Genomic DNA, 20,873 nt, shown 5'->3' on the forward strand with positions numbered 1-20,873 from the left:
GAAAAGCGATATCCATAGTATAAATCCAGTAAATCGACTGGTCGATCTCCAAGGCATTCCTAGTCAATCACCAAACATGTACGTAAAAAACCCAACAATAAAGCCTTAAAGTTTTTATGTAAGACTGATCTTAACTTTGTCCGCCACCAACAGGCTTTTCCCCGGCACCCTGCACCCCACCACCAGAATTTGCCCCAGCACCCTGCATGCCACCCCCAGGCTTCGCCCTGGCAACCTGCACCTCGTTGCCAAGCTTTGCCACTAATGCCATGCAGGGCTTTGGCACGAAAGTCATCCTGAAACAAATGGTCCTGCTATTCTTGGAGAGGCTCCCTCCTGCATCAGAGGACCTTGAGTCAGAGTTCCTGACTATCACCGATCGTATCTGCACGCTGTTTCAAAGCATCACTGCCAGATTCCGCAACATCGTTAATGAGGAGCTGGAGAAGTGTACTGACTCTGACAGTAAGCAGTACTGGGCTTACACCTTCTACTGGGAGTACATGAAGAGGTACCCATCATCCCAGTGCCTGGGGATTGAAGCCTTCACATGTGATGAGGAGAGATGTTTAGTGGTGGCCAAGTTGTTTGCAAAGAAGATGTGCCCCAAGATGCTCCCCTCAGCAGCAGACTTCGACGAGGCTGAAGATTCAGGCAGCAATGGAGTAAGCGATGATTTCAAGTGTTTATCTTTATGAAAGTCTACTCATTAAATTATCTCTGATAAAAATACAAATAAACGTCAATGTTGGGAAAAAGGAGATATGAAATGTAGCAAATGTTCTGTTAAATATTGTGTCCTTGTTGCCTTCAGTCTGTGGACTTGAACCTGGCAATCCCAGAGACCCCTAACCCTGTCAAAGTGGAAGACATCACAACACCCCTGACCACTAATCCAGTCAACCTTGAGGTTTTCGATGAAACACTTGTCCTTCAGTCAAGTGAGTTACACTGTCACAATCACTTTGACAGGTGATCATTTTTCACTGTAATGTAACTTACTGGCTAAAGTTTTATAACTAGACAGTTTGGTAATTAAGTTAAAGACGTCCTCCAGAGATAGTTGAACTTTTCCTGTTGAAAAGCGATATCCCAAGTATAAATCCAGTAAAGTACACACTAAAGCAGTGGTGACCAACCGGCCAATCGCAATCGACTGGTCGATCTCCAAGGCATTCCTAGTCAATCACCAAACATGTATGTAAAAACCACAACAATAAAGCCTTAAAGTTTTTATGTAATTCTGATCTTCACTTTGTCCGCCACCAACAGGGTTTGCCACGGCACACTGCACCCCACCACCAGATTTTTCCCTGGCAACCTGCACCTTGTCGCCAAGCTTTGCCGCTAATGCCATGCAGGGCTTTGGCACGAAAGTCATCCTGAAACAAATGGTCCTGCTATTCTTGGAGAGGCTCCCTCCTCTGTCAGAGAACCTTGAGTCAGAGTTCCTGACTATCACCGATCGTATCTGCACGCTGTTTCAAAGCATCACTGCCAGATTCCACAACATCGTTAATGAGGAGCTGGAGAAGTGTACCGACTCTGACAGTAAGCAGTACTGGGCTTACACCTTCTACTGGGAGTACATGAAGATGTACCCATTATCCCAGTGCTTTGGGATTGAAGCCTTCACATATGATGAGGAGAGATGTTTAGTGGTGGCCAAGTTGTTTGCAAAGAAGATGTGCCCCAAGATGCTCCCCTCAGCAGCAGACTTCGACGAGGCTGAAGATTCAGGCAGCAATGGAGTAAGCAATGATTTCAAGTGTTTATCTTTATGAAAGTCCACTCATTCAGTTATCTCTGATCCAAAAATGTATTGTTGTCAATATTGGTAAAAAAAAATATTAAAAAGTAAATCTGCAATGTTGCAAATGTTATGTTAAATAATAAACATCTTAAATATTTAATATTTTTGCTTTCAGTCTGTGAACATGAACCTGGCAATCGCCGACGAATTTGTCCCTCACCCTGTCAAGGTGTTGGAGTTGCTTCAACCCCTGTCACTGCCAGACATCAAAAAGCCCTTGACCAGTATCCATGACAAAGTGCTGGACAACACAACAACAACCCTGGTTGATGCCCCAGTTAAGGTGGACAACATCACAACACCCCTGGCCACTAATCCAGTCAACCTTAAGGTTACGGATGAACCAGTTGACCTCCAGTCAGGTGAGTTACATTAACACAGATCACTTTGACAGGTTATCATTTCCCTCTGTAATATATGGTATTAGTTAATGTTTTACTTTAACATGACAGTTTTGTAACTAACTAATTTGTAACTAATTTAAGCTATTGTGATTGATCTTCTCCTTCTCATTTCCAGAAGATGTTGTGGTCATTAAACCAAAGAAAAGTAGAGTCATGAGATTCTTCCGTCGACTTTTCTGTTGCATATACGAAGATGATTTGATGGTGTGAACCTGACCAGCTTTTCAGCGGATAACTTCAGCTCACACACAAACACACGGGCGCGCACACACACGTTTACGCACACACACACACACACACACACACACACACACACACACACACACACACACACACACACACACACACACACACACACACACACACACACACACACACACACACACACACACACACAAACACACACACCACAGTTGTTGTTTCGCATGTTAAATATTTCTCTATACTTTTTTCCTCATTAAATATTTTATTATGTCTTCATTCAATGACTATTTTTTTTAAACTATTTACAGTTTCAATTCATTTCATCACAAACTTAAATGACATTATTTATGCATCAACATGTATTGAATGTGTGTTAGCCTGAGTTTCCTAGTTTAATAACTGTATTTCTTCCCTTTTCCAACAGATGGCAGTGTTGTCTAATATCTGAAGTCATGTATGTTACAGTAATTCTGATGACCTTGTGTCTTGGTATATATGTTTTTAGTCATTATTATGTACTATAAAAAATACTACATTGAATATATATATATATATATATATATATATATATATATATATATATATATATATATATATATATATATATATATATATATACTCCATTGAATATATACTCCATTGAATATGTATATATATATACATATATATATATACATTGACAAGCATGACCACAGTACAAAGGATAATGGTCTTTATGTATATGCTATTAAACTATTAGTCTGAAAGATAGGGCCATATCCGATAATATCTCTCTTTCTTTGATTGCAAAATCTCTATGGGTAATCCACAGGGGTCCCTGTTGGACTAGATATATTAGGGAAACCAAAGAAAGCTTTACAGTTTACTTTGCAGCAGGGATCTGGTTCATTTCAGTTCCAAGTGATTATGATGGCCATGCCTCTCCCAACATGATGGGTGGGGGCTGTGGTGAGACTGGGAGCAAGACCATGGGAAGAACTAGTAGGAAAACGTTGAGACACAACGACTACAGCACCGTGCAGTACATCTGTCGAGAGTGTTGCTGTGCTGTATTTAAACTCCAGTCAGATTCCCACACCTTTCAACAACACAACACAACACCCCCCCGAGACCCATGTAGGCGCGGATCTACAGCTTCCGCCAATGCCCTCCATCCAGGTTTCCCACTTCTACTCTGTGATACACACACACACCACAACCCCTTCCTCCCCACCCCACATGCCCCACACATACACAAACACACACCTCTCCCTGTCAAATTAGCAGTGGTTCACAGGGCAGGGGGGGGGGGGGGGGCGAGCAGAAGCCTGGCACAGAGTTACAGTGAGAGGCAGTGGAGGGCCTGATTGAAAGGCTTCCGAGAATTCTCTGGGTTTGTTGTGTAGTTCCCTCCGTAGAGTAATTGCTTTAGCAGGGCCAGGTACACAAAGCTCCTGTGGCCACAGACCGGAGCTGGACAAAGTTTACTGTTGACATCTGGAATTTCTTTCCTGTTCTTCCCTCTCCTCCTTTTTTTTTTTGGATTGAGGGGTGACTCACTGGTGTTCTAGCTTGTACAGTATCCTTCATCGTAAAAGGCGTTAGCCTGCTAAAAGTAGACGTTTTGTTTGCCTGTCCATGGTCATGTACTGTCCTGTATGGTTTTGTCATGCCCGCCTGTATGTTTGACTGAGGAGAACATTGCAGCTGCCTGACCGTGTGACAATCCTTCACGTTGAACCACCAAAACACATCTCTCTGTATGCATGTACACACATACACAATCCATGTCTCAATTGTCTCAAGGCTTGAAAATCCTTCTTTAACCTGTCTCCTCCCCTTCATCTACACTGATTGAAGTGGATTTAACAAGTGACATCAAAAAGGGATCATAGCTTTCACCTACGTTCACCTGGTCACTCTATGTCACGGAAAGAGCAGGTGTTCTTAATGTTTTGTATTCTCAGTGTATATATATATACAGTGCATTCGGGGGCGTATTCAGACCCATTCCCTTTGTCCACATTTTGTTACGTTACAGTCTTATTCTAGAATGGATTTAAAAAAAGATATCCTCATCAATCTACACACAATACCACATAATGCAAAACAAAAACAGGTTTTAAGACATTTTTGCAAATTTAAAAAATAAATACCTTATTTACATAGGTATTCAGACCCTTTGCTATGAATCTCGAAATTGAGCTCAGGTGCATGCTGTTTCCATTGATCATCCTTGAGATGTTTCTACAACTTGAATGGAGTCCACCTGTGGTAAATTCAATTGATTAGACAACATTTGGAAAGGCACATGCCTGTCTATATAAGGTCCCACAGTTGACAGTGCATGTCAGAGCAAAAACCAAGCCATGAGGTGGAAGGAATTGTCTGTAGAGCTCCGAAACAGGATTGTGTCGAGGCACAGATCTGGGGAAGGGTACCAAAACATTTCTGCAGCATTGAAGGTCCCCAAGAACAGAGTGGCCTCCATCATTCTTAAACGGGAGAAGTTTGGAACCACCAAGACTCTTCTTAGAGCTGGCCACCCGGCCAAACTGAGAAATCGGAGGAGAAGGGCCTTGGTCAGAGAGATGACCATGAACCCGATGGTCACTCTGACAGAGCTGCGGAGTTTGTCATCTGAGGAGATGAGAGAACCTTCCAGAAGGACAACCATATCTGCAGCACTCCACCAATCAGGCCTTTATGGTAGAGTGGCTAGACGGAAGCCACTCCTCAGTAAAAGGCACATGACAGCCCGCTTGGAGTTTTTGTCAAAATGCACCTGAAGGATTCTCAGACCATAAGAAACAAGATTCTTTGGTCTGATGAAACCATGATTGAACTCTTTGGCCTAAATGCCAAGCGTCACGTCTGGAGGAAACCTGGCACCATCCCTACGGTGAAGCATGGTGGTGGCAGCATCATGCTTTGGAGATGTTTTTCAGTGGAAGGGACTGGGAGACTAGTCAGGATTGAGGGAAAGATGAACAGAGAAAAGTATAGAGAGACCGTTGATGAAAACCTGCTCCAGAGCACTCAGGACCTCAGACTGGGGGCGAAGGTTCACCTTCCAACAGGACAATGACCCTAAGCACACAGCTAAGACAATGCAGGAGTGGCTTCGGGAAAAGTCTCTGAACGTCCTTGAGTGGCCCAGCCAGTGCCCAGACTTGAACTTGATCGAACATCTCTGGAGAGACCTGAGAGGATCTGCGGGGAGAAGAATGGGAGAAACTCACCCAAATACAGGTGTGCCAAGCTTGTAGCGTCATACCCAAGAAGACTTGAGACTGTAATCGCCGCCCGAGGTGCTTCAGCAAAGGACTGAGCAATACTTACGCAAATGTGATATTTCACTATACTATAGAGAAGGACCATTTCTATGGCTTCTCGTCCACTGTTCAGATTCCAATTTCTTTCCCATGCGGACAGTGCTGTACATGTTTCAGCTTCTGTGGTAAGCATGGCTACTATCTCAATGTACAGGCCTGTCATGGTCATTTCTCTTTGATAGGTGTTTTGATCTTAGATCTTAGACTCTGTTATTTGTTCCAGTAGATATACAAGCTATACCACTAAAGTGAACCACCGACTGTCTGCGCAGAGCAGGAGATGTATCCCTCTGCACAGTTTACAATATCAAAGCCTAGTTCTAGTTGTCGGAAACCTGTACTGGGGGGCATTGGCATGGGAGTTAGACCAGCTCTGCTCCTGCATGGGTCTCGGGGGTGTAAACCCAACCCTAGGTGTTTGTTGGTGTTGGCATTTAAGGAAGTGTTTGGCCCAGCGAGGGTGTTCCCTGTTGGGCTGTTTGTTGGCCCAGCCTGATCCTGAGAACCGTCTGGGGAGCGCGCTCAGTCCGTCTCTTCAAAGTGTCCAGGCCCCAAGGAGGAAGTCCAGCCCAGTGCTGTTTGGAACAGGACGAGGACAGACAGACACACAGACTGACAGGAAGGAAGGTATTCCATGAACACGCAATGCTACCGTCCACCACACCCACCCTCGCCAGTCACCCACCCTCGCCAGTCACCCACGCCAATGGGGGGGATTCCAAAGGGCCCTCAGCCATTTGTTGTGATTTATTTCACATTTTAAACTGTCCTACAGCCAACCTGATCAGAACCAGCTGAGGTGAGATAGGATCTAGTTTCCTGTGTGTTACAGACTGAAAGAAACCACTACACACACACATCTAAGAGAAGGCTGACACTGACACCCACCCACACCATGACATGAAATATAGCTGGAAATGTAAATACCTTTTGGTATAGGTTGTAAAGTTTGATTTAAAAATAAAAATTGTAGCTTGGATGATTTGTTTCCTCTGGCCCGTGTGCAGGTAGGCCTACAGAATGAGTGTGTACAGACCAGATACTGTAATCTACCGTTGAAAAATAAAGGAGAGCCGCACAATCTAGAAGCTCAGATGCAAAAATGTAATTTCCAACGTTTCGACAGACAAGCTGTCTTCATCAGGGTATAATGACGAACACTGCGGGGTGACTCGTTTATATAGTGTTAAGACACGCGGGTGTCTGTAATCATGGCCGGGTGAGGCCTAATATCATTGGTTAATTCTCATATTAAAAAAGCATACAAAAAACATAAATGGATAGCGTACGATCATAGTTACAATTTTGCTACATAAGCCTACAAACATTTACAATAGCAAAATCACAATAATCACAAGAATGGCTTCAGATCAAAGTCTACGTTGAGACCGAAGGGAGCAAGGGTCTTTAAATTAAAGATCCAGGCAGCCTCTCATTTTAACAATAAATTGTTGAGGTCACCCCCCTCCTAGGGAGGGTGACATGTTCGATGCCAATATAACGTAGAGACGAAATCGAGTGGTTCGCTTCCAAAAAGTGGACCGCAACAGGGTGAGTCGAGTTTTTGCACGTAATGGTGCCTCGATGCTCAGAAATTTGTACTTTTAATTTGCGCTTTGTTTTACCCACATCATTTTTACCACAAGGACAAGTTATAAGATAAGTAACTACCTACACGTGATAACACCTTTGATTGGGATCGATTTCCCTGTTTGGGGGTGTTTGAAGGATCTACATTTATAAGTGCCATTGCATTGAGCACAGCCATTACATTTGTAGTTTCCATCCAGCAGGGGCGCAAATAGACGTTGTGCATTCTACTGTACCACCATTTACTGTATAGGACACCAGCCTTACCTTACCCAGCCTTACCTTACCCAGCCTTACCTTTGCATAACCCATTTCAATGTAAAATATTTAAGACACAGTTTTAACACAACACTGGATAGGCCTGTTCAATCAAGGGTCATGCTGTCTGCCTTACTTTGTCAAAGGTGTCCCTCAAATCAAGTCATCGTTCAGCGAACATTCAATATTACCAAGCTTATCTAGTTGCCTGATAACAAATGACATATTTGGTTAATTCATTGCCTGTCGAATTGAGGAGAAAATTCACATTGAACTGGAATGGAAGATGAATGTCAACTGTACCAGTTTTGACCACTAGAGGACACTGTTAAATTTGCTTTTCTCTGCAAAGCTCTAACTTCCACAGAAGAAGGCCCTGTCCAGTAACAACTCCTATCTCACTTCCCCCTAAGCACATGTATATTTCGGGGGCCAGGTGGAACTAACATAACCTCTCCCCGCTAGAAATTGTCAGTGTTTCATGTTGTTTGGATATCATATGTGTTTGATATTCGCTCGGGTAGTTTGATCCACCAGTATGTCGCAGAGTTTTTGAAACGTCTGTCCTGAAGTAGCCAACCGCAGCAATGTGCTCAGAGATGTTGTGTTGAGTTGCAGACATACTGGTTAACCATACTGAACTCTCATAGTATGCATAGTGTGTGGTTGACAGGACCTGTAGCATACTTTCTGTGTTTGATCTCTTGGCATGCAACCTCTGTGCCCCTCTGGTAAGTGATACTCAGGGACGTCAGTCAGTTGTGTAGAGATAGGCTACTCTACTGTGTGCCCTGCTGTAGAGATAGGCTACAGTGTGAGCTGGCTTCACATTGGCAGTTTGGGTCAAAGTTACAGGATATGGTACAATAAGGTGCAGGATAAGGTACAGGATACGAAGTTATTAGGATCTGTTGTGATTTGATCTGATGCCTAACTCCACCCACTACCCACTTCATGTAGAGCTCAGGTTTAAACCAAGTATTATCTGTGTACTGGCTGATTGGTGTGGCCACACTACTACTGTAATACAGTAGCCTAAATAAGGCCTCTCTCAGAGGGCCAGCAGCAGAGATAAGGCCTTGTCTCTCACAGCCCAGGGAGCCTAGGGCAGTATGGGTCAGTACAGGTCATCCTGTCAGCCAGCAGAGACTGATGGAGGGACTAATCCCACTGCTGTCATGAAGATGGATCAGATGAAAACACAAAACACTGTGGGCTCAGACTGACAGAGACAGGTTTTAAAGAAGACTTGAGTGACTGACACACATGCAGGCAAGCAACCACGCATGCACACACACATACACACACAATAAATAGGCATCAAGGGAATAGGAATTATGGGAATTAGGGTTGAACCATATTAGTTGGTTGATTTGAATAAATCAAATGGTACAGATTTGCAATCTATAAACAGTAGCTAAAACCAATAGCTATACTTACTCATTACACACACACACACACACACACACACACACACACACACACATGGACCATGACACACAGATGGCCCCCCGGTCAGACCACAAGTGCCGTCTAACCCCTGCACCCTGCGGTGAGCTAGAACCCAGATTGCCAGTAAAAACGAGAGGATGCTTCATAGCTCAACTATTTGCTGGGTAAATGGAATGGGGTTGTGTGTGACCGAAAAAACTTCACACTCTCACTGAGGCAGGCTGTGTGTGTGTGTGTGTGTGTGTGTGTGTGTGTGTGTGTGTGTGTGTGTGTGTGTGTGTGTGTGTGTGTGTGTGTGTGTGTGTGTGTGTGTGTGTGTGTGTGTGTGTGTGTGTGACCTCAAACACTTCACACTCTCACTGAAGCAGGCTGTGTGTGTGTGTGTGTGTGTGTGTGTGTGTGTGTGTGTGTGTGTGTGTGTGTGTGTGTGTGTGTGTGTGTGTGTGTGTGTGTGTGTGTGTGTGTGTGTGTGTGTGTGTGTGTGTGTGTGTGTGTGTGTGTGTGAGAGAGAGGTCCGCTGAGAGAGCTCGGGAGCAGTATGAGGACAGGGAGAGGAGGAACAGAGCCTCATCTTAAAACTATGAACACGTCAGGTTTCCTCAGAAACATTCAGTTCTCCTCTGTGGAAGTGTGGTTGTGTAAAGTTAGTGGGTAATGGAGAAAGTGAAATTGTAACTGCAATATGGTAGTTTGAGGTAAAAAAAAACAACAATGTAGAAATGTATTTTAAATACAATGATAACTCAGAACATTACTGTACAATACCATAACCAAGGGCTTTGAGTGTTATATAGATCTGATTTTACAGATATTTGACTGTATTGTAAACAGACATATATTTTTGGTGATTCATTATCTTTCACCCCTCAGAAAATACTGAGCAAATAAAACCAGCTGACACAAGTGTCACAGTTCAGTGCACGTCATGGTTCAATAAAAAAAAAGTGAAATATTACACAGTAAAACCACAATCAATCAGAAATCTTGAAAAGCATTTTCCAAGATAATACATAGTAAAATGAACAATGAATTATCAACAACGGACCATTTCAAATCTAAAACTCTGCTCTGAAATCCCATATTCCATCTCACTACAGTAAAGTGTACTTAAGAGGTGTGAGAGTTGTTAGCTACCAAATCCAACCGACTTATCACACAAAAGCTAAGTGGAATCCTGCCAGGCCGATTAGGCTGTATGGCTCAAGACTAAACACATACAGAAGGACTTTAGCTTATGCGGAGAGACGAAAATGTAGATTGGAGAAGACAGACTGGGATCAGGGGTGTAGAGTGAAGGGGTGGAGGTCAACTTTCCTCCAAAGAGTGTCGGGCCAAATTGTGTGTCAAAAAAACCCGCTAAGGAGTAGAATAATCCGCCTGCTGGACCTTTACTCCCATGTGGGTGTTCGCGTTTATATTTTACAGACAATGTCCCATTTAAAAGCGCGGCGCGTCTGGAAAGCCCATTAGATGTGCATATAACATTTCCCCTGTGATTAATAGTTGATGAGGCAGAGTTGGTGGGGTTGGTCGCAGGGTACCCACATGTGGTCGCCAGAGCTCCTCCTCTGCAGGCTCGCGTTACACTCCATAAACTTGCCACTCTTTCCCACCTCTGCGTTTAAAAAAAGGAGGAGGGACCACTTGTCAGGAATATCTCAGAACTGTGAAAACAGCCAGCCCGGTCAGGAGAGTGTGTCTCTGTGTGTGTGTGTGTGTGTGTGTGTGTGTGTGTGGACGCAGGGGTTAGCCTAACACTTCTCGAGCAGCACAGCCAGTCAGATCACTTGTCCACTTGCCGGGTCGGGTTGTGTGCGTGTGAGTGCGTGTGAGGTGCTGCTCTCTACAACGTTACACATGCAAGACGGGGAGAGAGAGAGAGACCAACTTAACCAGAGGAAGGTGTCCATCCTTACACATTGGACCGAGGAGAGTCAACAAGCCACGGTCAGAAAGACAGACAGACAGAGAGAGAGAGTGACTTCTTCCAGAGTTGGATGTGCTGGGGAGATGATGTGCTTCTAAAATCAAAAAAGCTGAAGTGGATATTACCCCATATTGAGAGAACCAGAGAACACTCTGAAGGGACTTTCAGCTCTCAGCAAGGACTTCACTCCAGAAGTGTGTGAGGGAGTGTTTATTGTGTTTATCGCCATGGATCAGACAACCAGCAGCTGCATGCGGAGCGCCCACCCCGGCAGCCCCATCTGGGGGTGCGTGAGGAACCCTCACCCCGGAGCGGGGCTCCAGTCGCCCTACCAGCAGGCCCCCTTCTCCCTGCACCAGAAGCCTGAGTACCTTTCCTATACAGACTTCTCCACCTCCTGCCTGGTGCCCGCGTCCCACACCGCCTACCCCCGCGACGACAGACTTTACCAAGAGCCCCATGCGGGCTTCCAGAGGGCTGACTGGCAGTTCCCCCCCTGTGAGACGCGGGGCCGGGGGCAGGAGGCCTGTCGGGTGACGCCCGTGGCCGTGGTTGGTGGAGGAGTTGTGGGGGGCGTAGGGGGAGAGATGGACAGCACAGGTGGGGAGAGGCTGCCAGGGGCAGTGCCCAGGTGTCTGAAGGGGGAGTACTCGCCACAGAGCATGGCATCGGCCGACACAGAGAAGAAGAGCTCCAAGAGGAAGAGGGACGTAATAGGTGAGTCAATGATACGTCATGACGGGATCAGTTATGGTGTGCTGCTGGTAAATACCATGACTGAAAAGATGTGGGAAAAGACATGGGTGACCACTTCAGCAGGCCTACATAGCGTGCAAATTCAAGTCAAATGCCATGCAGAGACATAAATTAAAACATGATTCCCAGAGTTGACATTCATTTCGACAAACCCCTTTTTCCTCCTGAATATGCTCGACAGATGTGTTATTCTGCAGGGAAACTCTCACCAGACTACTTTACCAGTGGACCACGATACAGTATCACATTCACTAATGCCCCATGTCATTGCTGACAATGGGACGGAATCTCTGTATCTGTTTCCTCACCAAAAGACAGTCAACCGAGAGCCTCAACAGATAGGTATGCGAAAGGTGACGACACTTGGTGCTCAAGACACACTCCGAGTGGACCAGTTGCATCCTCTCATTGTTTGAGGGCTCTTAAAATGTTGAAATGACTAATGCAACATCTACTGTAACTCTTTGTTGCATCCGCGTGTCCTTTGTTTCATTGAGTCGTGACGGGCTTTCAGGATACCGTGGGTATAAATCAAATGAGATGTTTTGTCAGCAAAATAAGCTTGGCGTATCTCATATTCCTATGATATATAGTATCACGGTCCACGATAGCAAATATATCATTAGATGTCTTTAAAAGTACTACTATTAAAAGTATTAGAAGCTCCATGAACTATTCAATTTAATATCAACACCAACAGGCAACTTGTTAATTACTCGCAATTCCCCATTGATTATTGATGTAAACTTGTTACCGTAAGCAATGATATGACAACAAAAGACCAACGGATATTTCTTAAGTTTGGCTCGTAGGGAAAGACACTTAAGGAACTATGTTTAAATATCATGGTGATATTATACCGGTCACCAGAGTATTATTTCTGATGCAACACAAATGCAAGTGAAAGAATTCACTGGGGGAAAAAAATATGAATTTATGATTCAGTTCAGGGCCATATTCAAATTCTCAGTGAAGAGTTTAGTCTTCTAACTTAAAAAAAAAGAATTGTAATTGTTCACTAATCTATTCCTCTTATCTCCTCTTTTAGCAGTGACAGGAAATCAAAACAAATTTCTAGTGCAGTAACTGATATCCATGAAGTGCTAATTCCTAAAAGTCACACACTTTTTAATGACCGGCCATTTTAGTTAATGGCACTGGGAACTGTTTATATTTATTTTCTAGCTGTGGATATGTTATTGAAATATACTCCCAATTTCATGCCAGCTGAAAGAGAGGAAAAGTGAACCACACTTTTTTTCAGCACATCTGCTATAGGCATTCCCTTCAGCTTCCAGCCATGCTATGGAAGCCAAACTTTCAAACCTCTCTAGAATGGGGGACATTGTTTGAAGATAAATAAATGTATTACCTCCTCGATCAGTAATCGAGTGGCTACTGGCTATATTAGGATGGCCAAATCTAAAATGCAATACTCACTTTAGAATATCACTTAGGGCTTGAAGACATTATTCGATAAACGTGTCTAATGTGAGGTCTCCTTCATAGGGCAGCAGACATAGGCCTTAGGCACTTAATTGGAGAAATATAGATTTTTTCCCATTTCTTGTGTTACCTTATTGTAACTCTCCCTCACTCCAGTGAAAACATGCCAGACCACGTCTGGTAAAATCACTTGCCTGCAACCCCGCTTTTACATTCCTATCCATTGACATTTTCCTGTCATTAAGGTGTAACAGAATCTCCCACTGAACACATGCAACTTGGTTGACCACTGCATCGGCCCAGTATTTCATAGATGACCATTCAAACCCGCAATGAATCCTTTACCTAGTATTGGGAAAATACCCGTATTAAACTTTTACTGCAGTGGGCTAAATCAGCGTCATACAGAGTGGTTCTTGGTAGTCTTCAATCTACTTTGAAAGAAAAGTATACTGCTTTTTAAAAAAGCAGACACCTGTACCATGTCAGATATAGAGTTCAAATGTATTTAATTTTGAGTTTGCATCCCAATATTACACTTTATATACTTCACAGAAGACTGAAATATAACAAAATAGTTTGACCAGATTTTTGGCAGTTAATTTTTTAAATGTTTATTAATGACGAAATTTGAAGAAATATGAATAACATTCCACCCATGTGGCAACTAGGTAATTTGACTGCAGGAAAGGGATCTATGGCATTGACACAATGCTACAGAATATAATAGCCTGGTCTCATAGACTAGACGTAATATAGTAAATGTAAATCCATGACACTCAAATTAGTATGATATGTCACGTTTGGTATGGTTACATAAGACATGAGGTTACTTAAGGCAAAAAAACAAAAGGAGGGTGTTCGAATCTCATCATGGACAACTTTAGCATTTTAGCTAATTCGCAACATTGCAACTACTTATTACTTTTTAGCTACTTTGCACCTACTGTACATAGCATGTTAGACAACCCTTGCTAACTCTAACCTTTACCCTTTTAGCTAAGACTCCTAACCTCAACCCTAAACCCAACCCCTAGCCTAGCTAACGTTAGCCAGCTAGCTAACATTAGCATTAGCCACCTAGCCACCTAGCTAACATCAGCAACAACAAATTGGAAATCATACGGTTTACAAATCCGTAACATATAGTACGAATTGCAATTCGTAACATATCCTACAAATTCTAATGCATAGCATATCATAATAAATGGAGTGTCTTGGATTTACATAAACAATACTACAAAATGCTCTGAGGCCAGGTTGTATACAAGCATATAGCTAGCTCTAAGACATGGTGATGGATTCACCTTCATTCATACTTTCAACCGTTTCAAAAGGTTCAACCTCTACTGATGTGCAGATTATTACATGTTTTGGCTGAAGGAATGTCAGGTCTATCTACAGGTTTTAATACATTTTATAAGCCATCGTGTAAGAACTAGTTTAGACAAGCTCTGTTTCATCTAAATCAAGCAAGGTAAGGTATAATGCGTCTGTATTTATCCAACTCCATTACAATAGTGCTGCAATTTGATTATCAATATTATTATACTTATCATAGCCAGCCATTTAACTTTATTGAACCTTGTTGTGCTAATACTGAAACGTGTGGGAGCCTGTTATGTAACTATTTGTATTTAGAACAGGTTTATAGTGCTGCTAAACATATGAACATTGCAGGGTGATTTTAATCCATTATCCTGACCAACATCATTGTTAACTTATCAACTTTATAATAACTTGTCTCTTAACACTTTCAGTAAGAACTTTAATATACATATTACCACTCCGCTATGAAACATATTTCAACATTTTTACTGTGAAGAAAAAGATCTTGGAGATACATGTGTTTTATTACGTTCATAAACCTTGGCACCCACTTTAATACACCAACTAATCACGTCGTCAATTAAACAGTCCTTTTCATTTCTGTTTGAGTCTGAAAACCCACTTGTTTACAAAACTAATAATTCAGTGTTTAATTAAGACAAATTACTTTTGCACCATCTCCCAGAAATGCCAAATGCTGTTTGTGTTACGGCGTCCCGCTGGGTGCAGGAGTTGCTCCCCTCCAGTTTACGGGCTCTGGCTGTGCAGGATATTTATTAGGGCCTGTTTAGTGAAGGCCAGTGTGTGTGCCATTTAAATCTGTCCTGCCAGGTGTTCAGCATGCTAAACCTGCTCTCTACTCAGTTCCTCCTCACCAGGCCAGAGTCTAGCAGCATACGTAGAACAAGTTTCCCTTATCTGGGTTTTAATTATGATAATACAGCGTTCTCAACATGAGGCATTATAGACCACAGGTTGGTAGGTTGGTCTCTCTGAATGGGAGTCTTGGCTGCGTGAAGATGTTTTGGGTTGGGGGTACCCCTACTTCCCATGGCTATGCACACGCAAGGCAAAGACGCATGCAAACACACACATGCGAGCACACACTCAAGGACACGGCACATGTGCACACACACACACACACAGTGTGTCTGATGAAGGACGCGGGCACATGTGCACACACACATGTGCACACACACACACGCACGCACGCACGCACGCACGCACGCACGCACGCACGCACGCACACGCACACACACACACACACACACACACACACACACACACACACACACACACACACACACACACACACACACACAGAGTCTGGATCTGCCCAGTCACATCTGGACCAGGCGCTGCAGTTAATTTCACAGTCTGGCCTCACGCTCTGGCAAGTACAAAGCAGAACTTCTCACTTTGACAAATTATAACAATTTTTTTCGAGATTACATCAGCAGCTAGTGTCGCTACCTATGCAGAATTGTTACCTAGAATCATTCCATTTAATATAAAGTTGAGATTTTTAACAAGGAATTATTAAATGTCTTTCATGTACAGTATTTTCTATCCTAATATACTGTACATTTTACAATAGCCTTCATATTCCCTGTCGTACAAATTTGTCATACAAACTTTATTAACCTATAATGAAACTAAATCAATAAACACAATGCACACATATATGAATACCGTGGTAATTACAGCACATGCTTTCATAATTACTCTTTCCTATGCTCTGCTACACGGGTGAGAAGGCTTCCTATTTTCCAGAGGCTGGCGAGGCTGACAGCTTGTGTGTGAGTTACTGTGCCACGGCCCTCAGCCTCCTCTCCTCTGGCCCACGAGGGGAAGTCTTCCCATCTTCCCAGAGATGCACACGCTTGAGCCCGACAAATCCCCACCTTTGTTCTTTTGTTAGAGGGTTTAACGATGTTCCGCTGCATTCCTCTCTAACTCAAGCCCTCTGCCTCCTGGTTAGGTGGCCCCTGTTGCAGGGCAAAGGAGCGTTGACTTGACTGCGGCACTGGTGGTTAGGGAGGTAACTCAGTGAGTGGGACTTCAGGTCAGTGTGGTCACGGAGGTCTCACGTAGGGTGTTGTTCCGGTCGCTCTCTGAGTGTACGACTAGAGCCTCGAAAGACTTGTTGGTTGACCTCTTCATTGCGAAACGGCCTAGTACCAGACAGACAAACCACTCAACTTGTGTCCAAATTCAGTTCAGAACCAATATACACGGCAAGACATTGTAGGTCTAAGTGGTACTCCTTCAACACATACATGCAGGTATAGATGTAGGATCTTAATTTGATCACTCTTCTGTTGATGAGAATTTTCCTGCGAAGCAGGAAATGCAAACTTGTAGTGTATTTGAGTTTAAAAAAGGCTTCTAAAGTTTGAAATGTGCACTTTGAAATTTCAGACTTGATTTGCCCTAACAGAAAATGTATCAACCCCTTCAAAAATGTCCATTAATTAAAATCCACATAGTAATTCACATTTCCTGTTGCTGAAGGATTATTTTCCTGGTGTGGCAAACTGGCGTGCACGGAATTTTACAGAATTATTTCTCAACACTACTGCATATCATAGCATAGGCTAATCACGCAGTGCTAATGAAATAACAATTCTCTCCTCTTCTGATGTCCTCCAGATATCCAGGACTCCAACTTCAAGGTGGACTCTAACTGCAAAGCGAGGAAAGAGCGTACAGCGTTCACCAAAGAGCAGCTCCGGGAACTGGAGGCAGAGTTCACCCACCACAACTACCTGACCAGACTGCGTCGCTACGAGATCGCCGTCAACCTGGACCTCACAGAGAGACAGGTAATGAAGATCATCAAACTTGAGTAAAACAAAATACTTTAAAGTACTACTTAAGTAGTTTATTGTGGTATCTGCACTTCACTTGACTATTTATACTTTATACTTCACTACATTCCTGAAGAAAATAATGTACTTTTTACTCCATACATTTTCCCGGACACCCAAAAGTACTCGTTACGTTTTGAATGCTTAGCAGGACCGGAAAATGGTCAAATTCACGCACTTATCAAGAGAACATCACTTGTCATCCCCACTGTCTCTGATCTGTCAGAATCACTAAACACACATGCTTCGTATGTAATGATGTCTGAGTGTTGGAGTGTGCCCCTGGCTATGCATACATTCAACAACAAAAAATTATTATAATAATGGTGCCGTCTGGTTTGTTTAATTTAAGGATTTTTAAATGATTTATACTTTAACTTTTTCTTTCGATACTTAGGTATATTTTTGCAATTACATTTAATTTTGATACTAAAACCAAATACTTTTAGACTTTTGCTCATGTTGTATTTTACTGGGCGACTTTCACTTTCACTTGAGTCATTTTCTATTAAGGTATCTTTACTTTTACTCAAGTATGACAATTGGGTACTTTTTCTACCGCTGGCATCAAGCGCACAACACCTACACCAGAATGTTTATACACAATGACAGTATTTAGTGATCTACAAGCATACATTTTTCCCAAGGAATAGAAAGAAGAGGTCTATGAAAAAAGCGGATGTTTTCAGCTGATTGCCTGACAAATAAGAGAACAGCCTGTTGATTGGATGAGAATATGTGATTTAAAGGGTAATATTATTAACTACAAATTATTTTTAAAAACGGACTTATATTTAACAATGCTCTTGATATAGAGAGCTGGAACATAGTTGAGTCTCTGCAGCCTACAACTACTGGCTCAGTTCGTTTCTTGTTAATTAGCACTCATCCTAATAGGTTACCAACCGGAGCAGGGGACGTTTGAAGCCTTCCTTTGTGTTTGGGCAGCAGATCTTAGAACCTGGTGAGACAAGGCAAACATTTGTAAGGACTTGGCAGTCTCCTCTGTTCCTCTCCCCATTTCCAGCCCCTGTCCCCACTCCCCACTCCTCCTAACGAGCCCATAGTTTCTCAGTGACCGCACATAGCCTGCTCTTAGATGAATTTCCCAGGCCTCTGGTGCTCAAGGCCAGCTAGGTTCCAGCCCTACACTCCGGGCTCTGAGTCCCATTGCAACTCAGGCTCAACTTTTTGGTGATTTCCCCCCCCCCCGACACATCCTACACATCTTGGCAGACTGACGTTCCTTCAGTCACGAGTGGCAGACAGTATCAGACGAGGGGATAGTCTTCATAAAAATAGTGTGGGAACAGATTAGTCTGTTCCAGTGTTGCCGTGGGGAATGCTGAGAGGGATGTGCGGAGGTCAGGCACTGCCCTCCCCTGAGCATGTGGATCCAGTCGACACAGGATAGCGACTGACTGGGTCCAAGGAAATGATGTCATAAGTCATGTCAGTGATATTGTAGAATGATCCAGAGAGCTCATTAGCTACTGCAACCTACATATGGATGCTGTCTGATGACAACCTCTCATCTACAAATCGGATACCTTTCAGGAAATGGAAGAAAAGTGGCATATTTGCCCACTAATGAACATACAATTATGAAATTTCAGAAGCTATTTTGAACCCATTTTATTGGTCCTAGAGTGATGAAATGTACAGAGTACACTGAGGGGAGTCGCTGCTTTCAAAAAAATCGAAACAAAAATTGAGTTACAAGGTCTTCATCAGACAGAGACGATATGATACTGACTTTAACTGTAATCCAAACCTAAATTCATACTTTACACTGAGACTGCACGCGCTTCACAAGCACCAAAAAGAAACACCCACCTGAATGATGTACTGAACTCGTGTGAAAAGTTGTGGGATTGTGCTTATTTATAATAAACATTACGATATGAACATATGGAAAATGATCAGAACAAGCTCACTCGGTATCCCAAACAATACATATATCACTATGTAGAAAATGTAGTGACACTTCCTGTTTATGTCCTGTAGGTGAAGGTGTGGTTCCAGAACCGAAGGATGAAGTGGAAGAGAGTGAAAGGGGGACAGCCTGCTTCCCCTAACGACCTGGAGACAGACGATATAGACTCTGCTGCCTCACCCAGCTCAGAGTGAACACATAGAGAGGAGAGGAGGCCCTCAAACACCAACTGGACATCCATAGAGAACACAAGACATCCTATAATATCCCTGGAGAGTCAGCTGCTGGAACAAAGCATTTCTAGAGACTTTGTACGCAGTCTGAACCCCAGTGTGTTTGCGATTGTAAATACTGTAGTGCTCTGTCTGCCAATGTCCAAAGTCTTTTTTTTTTTTTTTTACTTCTCTGTCAAATGAGGACAATATTAGATCTAACTTCAAAGGGGTTGTAACATTTTCTGTATTCCCTACAATCTAACTCCTGGAGCATTGACTGCGCTGGAGTAGTGCAATAAACAAACGAAGGAATGGCTCAATTTTAGCTAGTTGCAGAGTTTATCACCCTTCCCAGGTGAGCGCTTGCTGCTCAGTGATGACATGCCAGGTCTGCGATTGGATTTTGTTCGAGGACATCTCCTCAGTTCTCGCATCGTAATCATGGCCCTCGACGCTTCACTACAGCCACCTGCAGACACTCAAACCGTTTCAGCGTTGCCAAGCCTTAAGTGCCCCAAAATCTGATTGTATTCAAAGTTGTGTTGTCAGGTTTTTCCTAGAATACACATTTTTTTGTACTTTTCTTCTCTTTTTTTTTTTTTTTTTTTTTACATTTGAATGATATTGATAAAACACAGATGTTGCCATTTGAAATCTGCTAAAATTAATAAATCATAAAAAATAAACATTGATAATTTCTTCCAAACCAGCCACATGTGAGTTATGAAGTGACAGTGCATGGAGCTTCTTGGCACGACTATAGGACATAGCCCATGCTTTGGCATTGACAGGTAACTGTCTGCAGACGTCTGTCTCTATCGCAACTGTCCTTTCTTTCTTTTCCTGTCTGTGTGCGTGCCTGAGAGTGTGTGTGAGAGAGAGAGAGAGCTGCACCTGCAATAACATCTGCAAATCTGTGTACGGTAACAAATAAACTTTGATTTGATTTGAGAGAGATGGACAGAGAGAGACACAGCGAGAAAAAGAGAGAGAGAGAGAAATACAAAACACGGCTGCCCCTAAAAAGCAACTTCTTGTTTTGAAAATGGCTTATGTGGCATCGATATAAGTCAGAAACCTTTATTCTAGTGTCAAAATGTACTTCAAAGTGAAAATAGGATCATTTTGGTCATAAAGTCAGTCTCGTCCAAAATGGAGATTTGCGAGATGATAGGAAACATTTTATGTCACAGAATGAAGGGTACCGTAAGAGTTTTCCATGGGTTGGGTTTATTTCAATCCTGCTTACAGCTGGCAGCACCCAAGTATCATCAATTTGGAGCGCAGTTGCACACGACCTGATCGTAATGCCCATGGACAATTTGGTTTGACATTTGATATCCCTATGGGGCTAATTAG

General features: G+C 43.0%; 1 protein-coding gene across 1 annotated transcript; it reads left to right on the plus strand.

The window, feature by feature from the left end:
- Nucleotides 1–10,696: 10,696 nt before the first annotated feature.
- Nucleotides 10,697–20,200, plus strand: LOC139581007 (homeobox protein MOX-1-like). The gene is made up of 3 exons (XM_071410291.1): nt 10,697–11,679; nt 17,146–17,318; nt 19,371–20,200. The coding sequence occupies exons 1-3, from the start codon at nt 11,190–11,192 to the stop codon at nt 19,491–19,493; spliced, it is 786 nt and encodes a 261-aa protein (XP_071266392.1). The 5' UTR covers nt 10,697–11,189; the 3' UTR covers nt 19,494–20,200.
- The last annotated feature ends 673 nt before the right edge of the window (nt 20,201–20,873 follow it).

Source organism: Salvelinus alpinus, chromosome 7, assembly GCF_045679555.1.
Source record: "Salvelinus alpinus chromosome 7, SLU_Salpinus.1, whole genome shotgun sequence".
Taxonomy (NCBI): domain Eukaryota; kingdom Metazoa; phylum Chordata; class Actinopteri; order Salmoniformes; family Salmonidae; genus Salvelinus; species Salvelinus alpinus.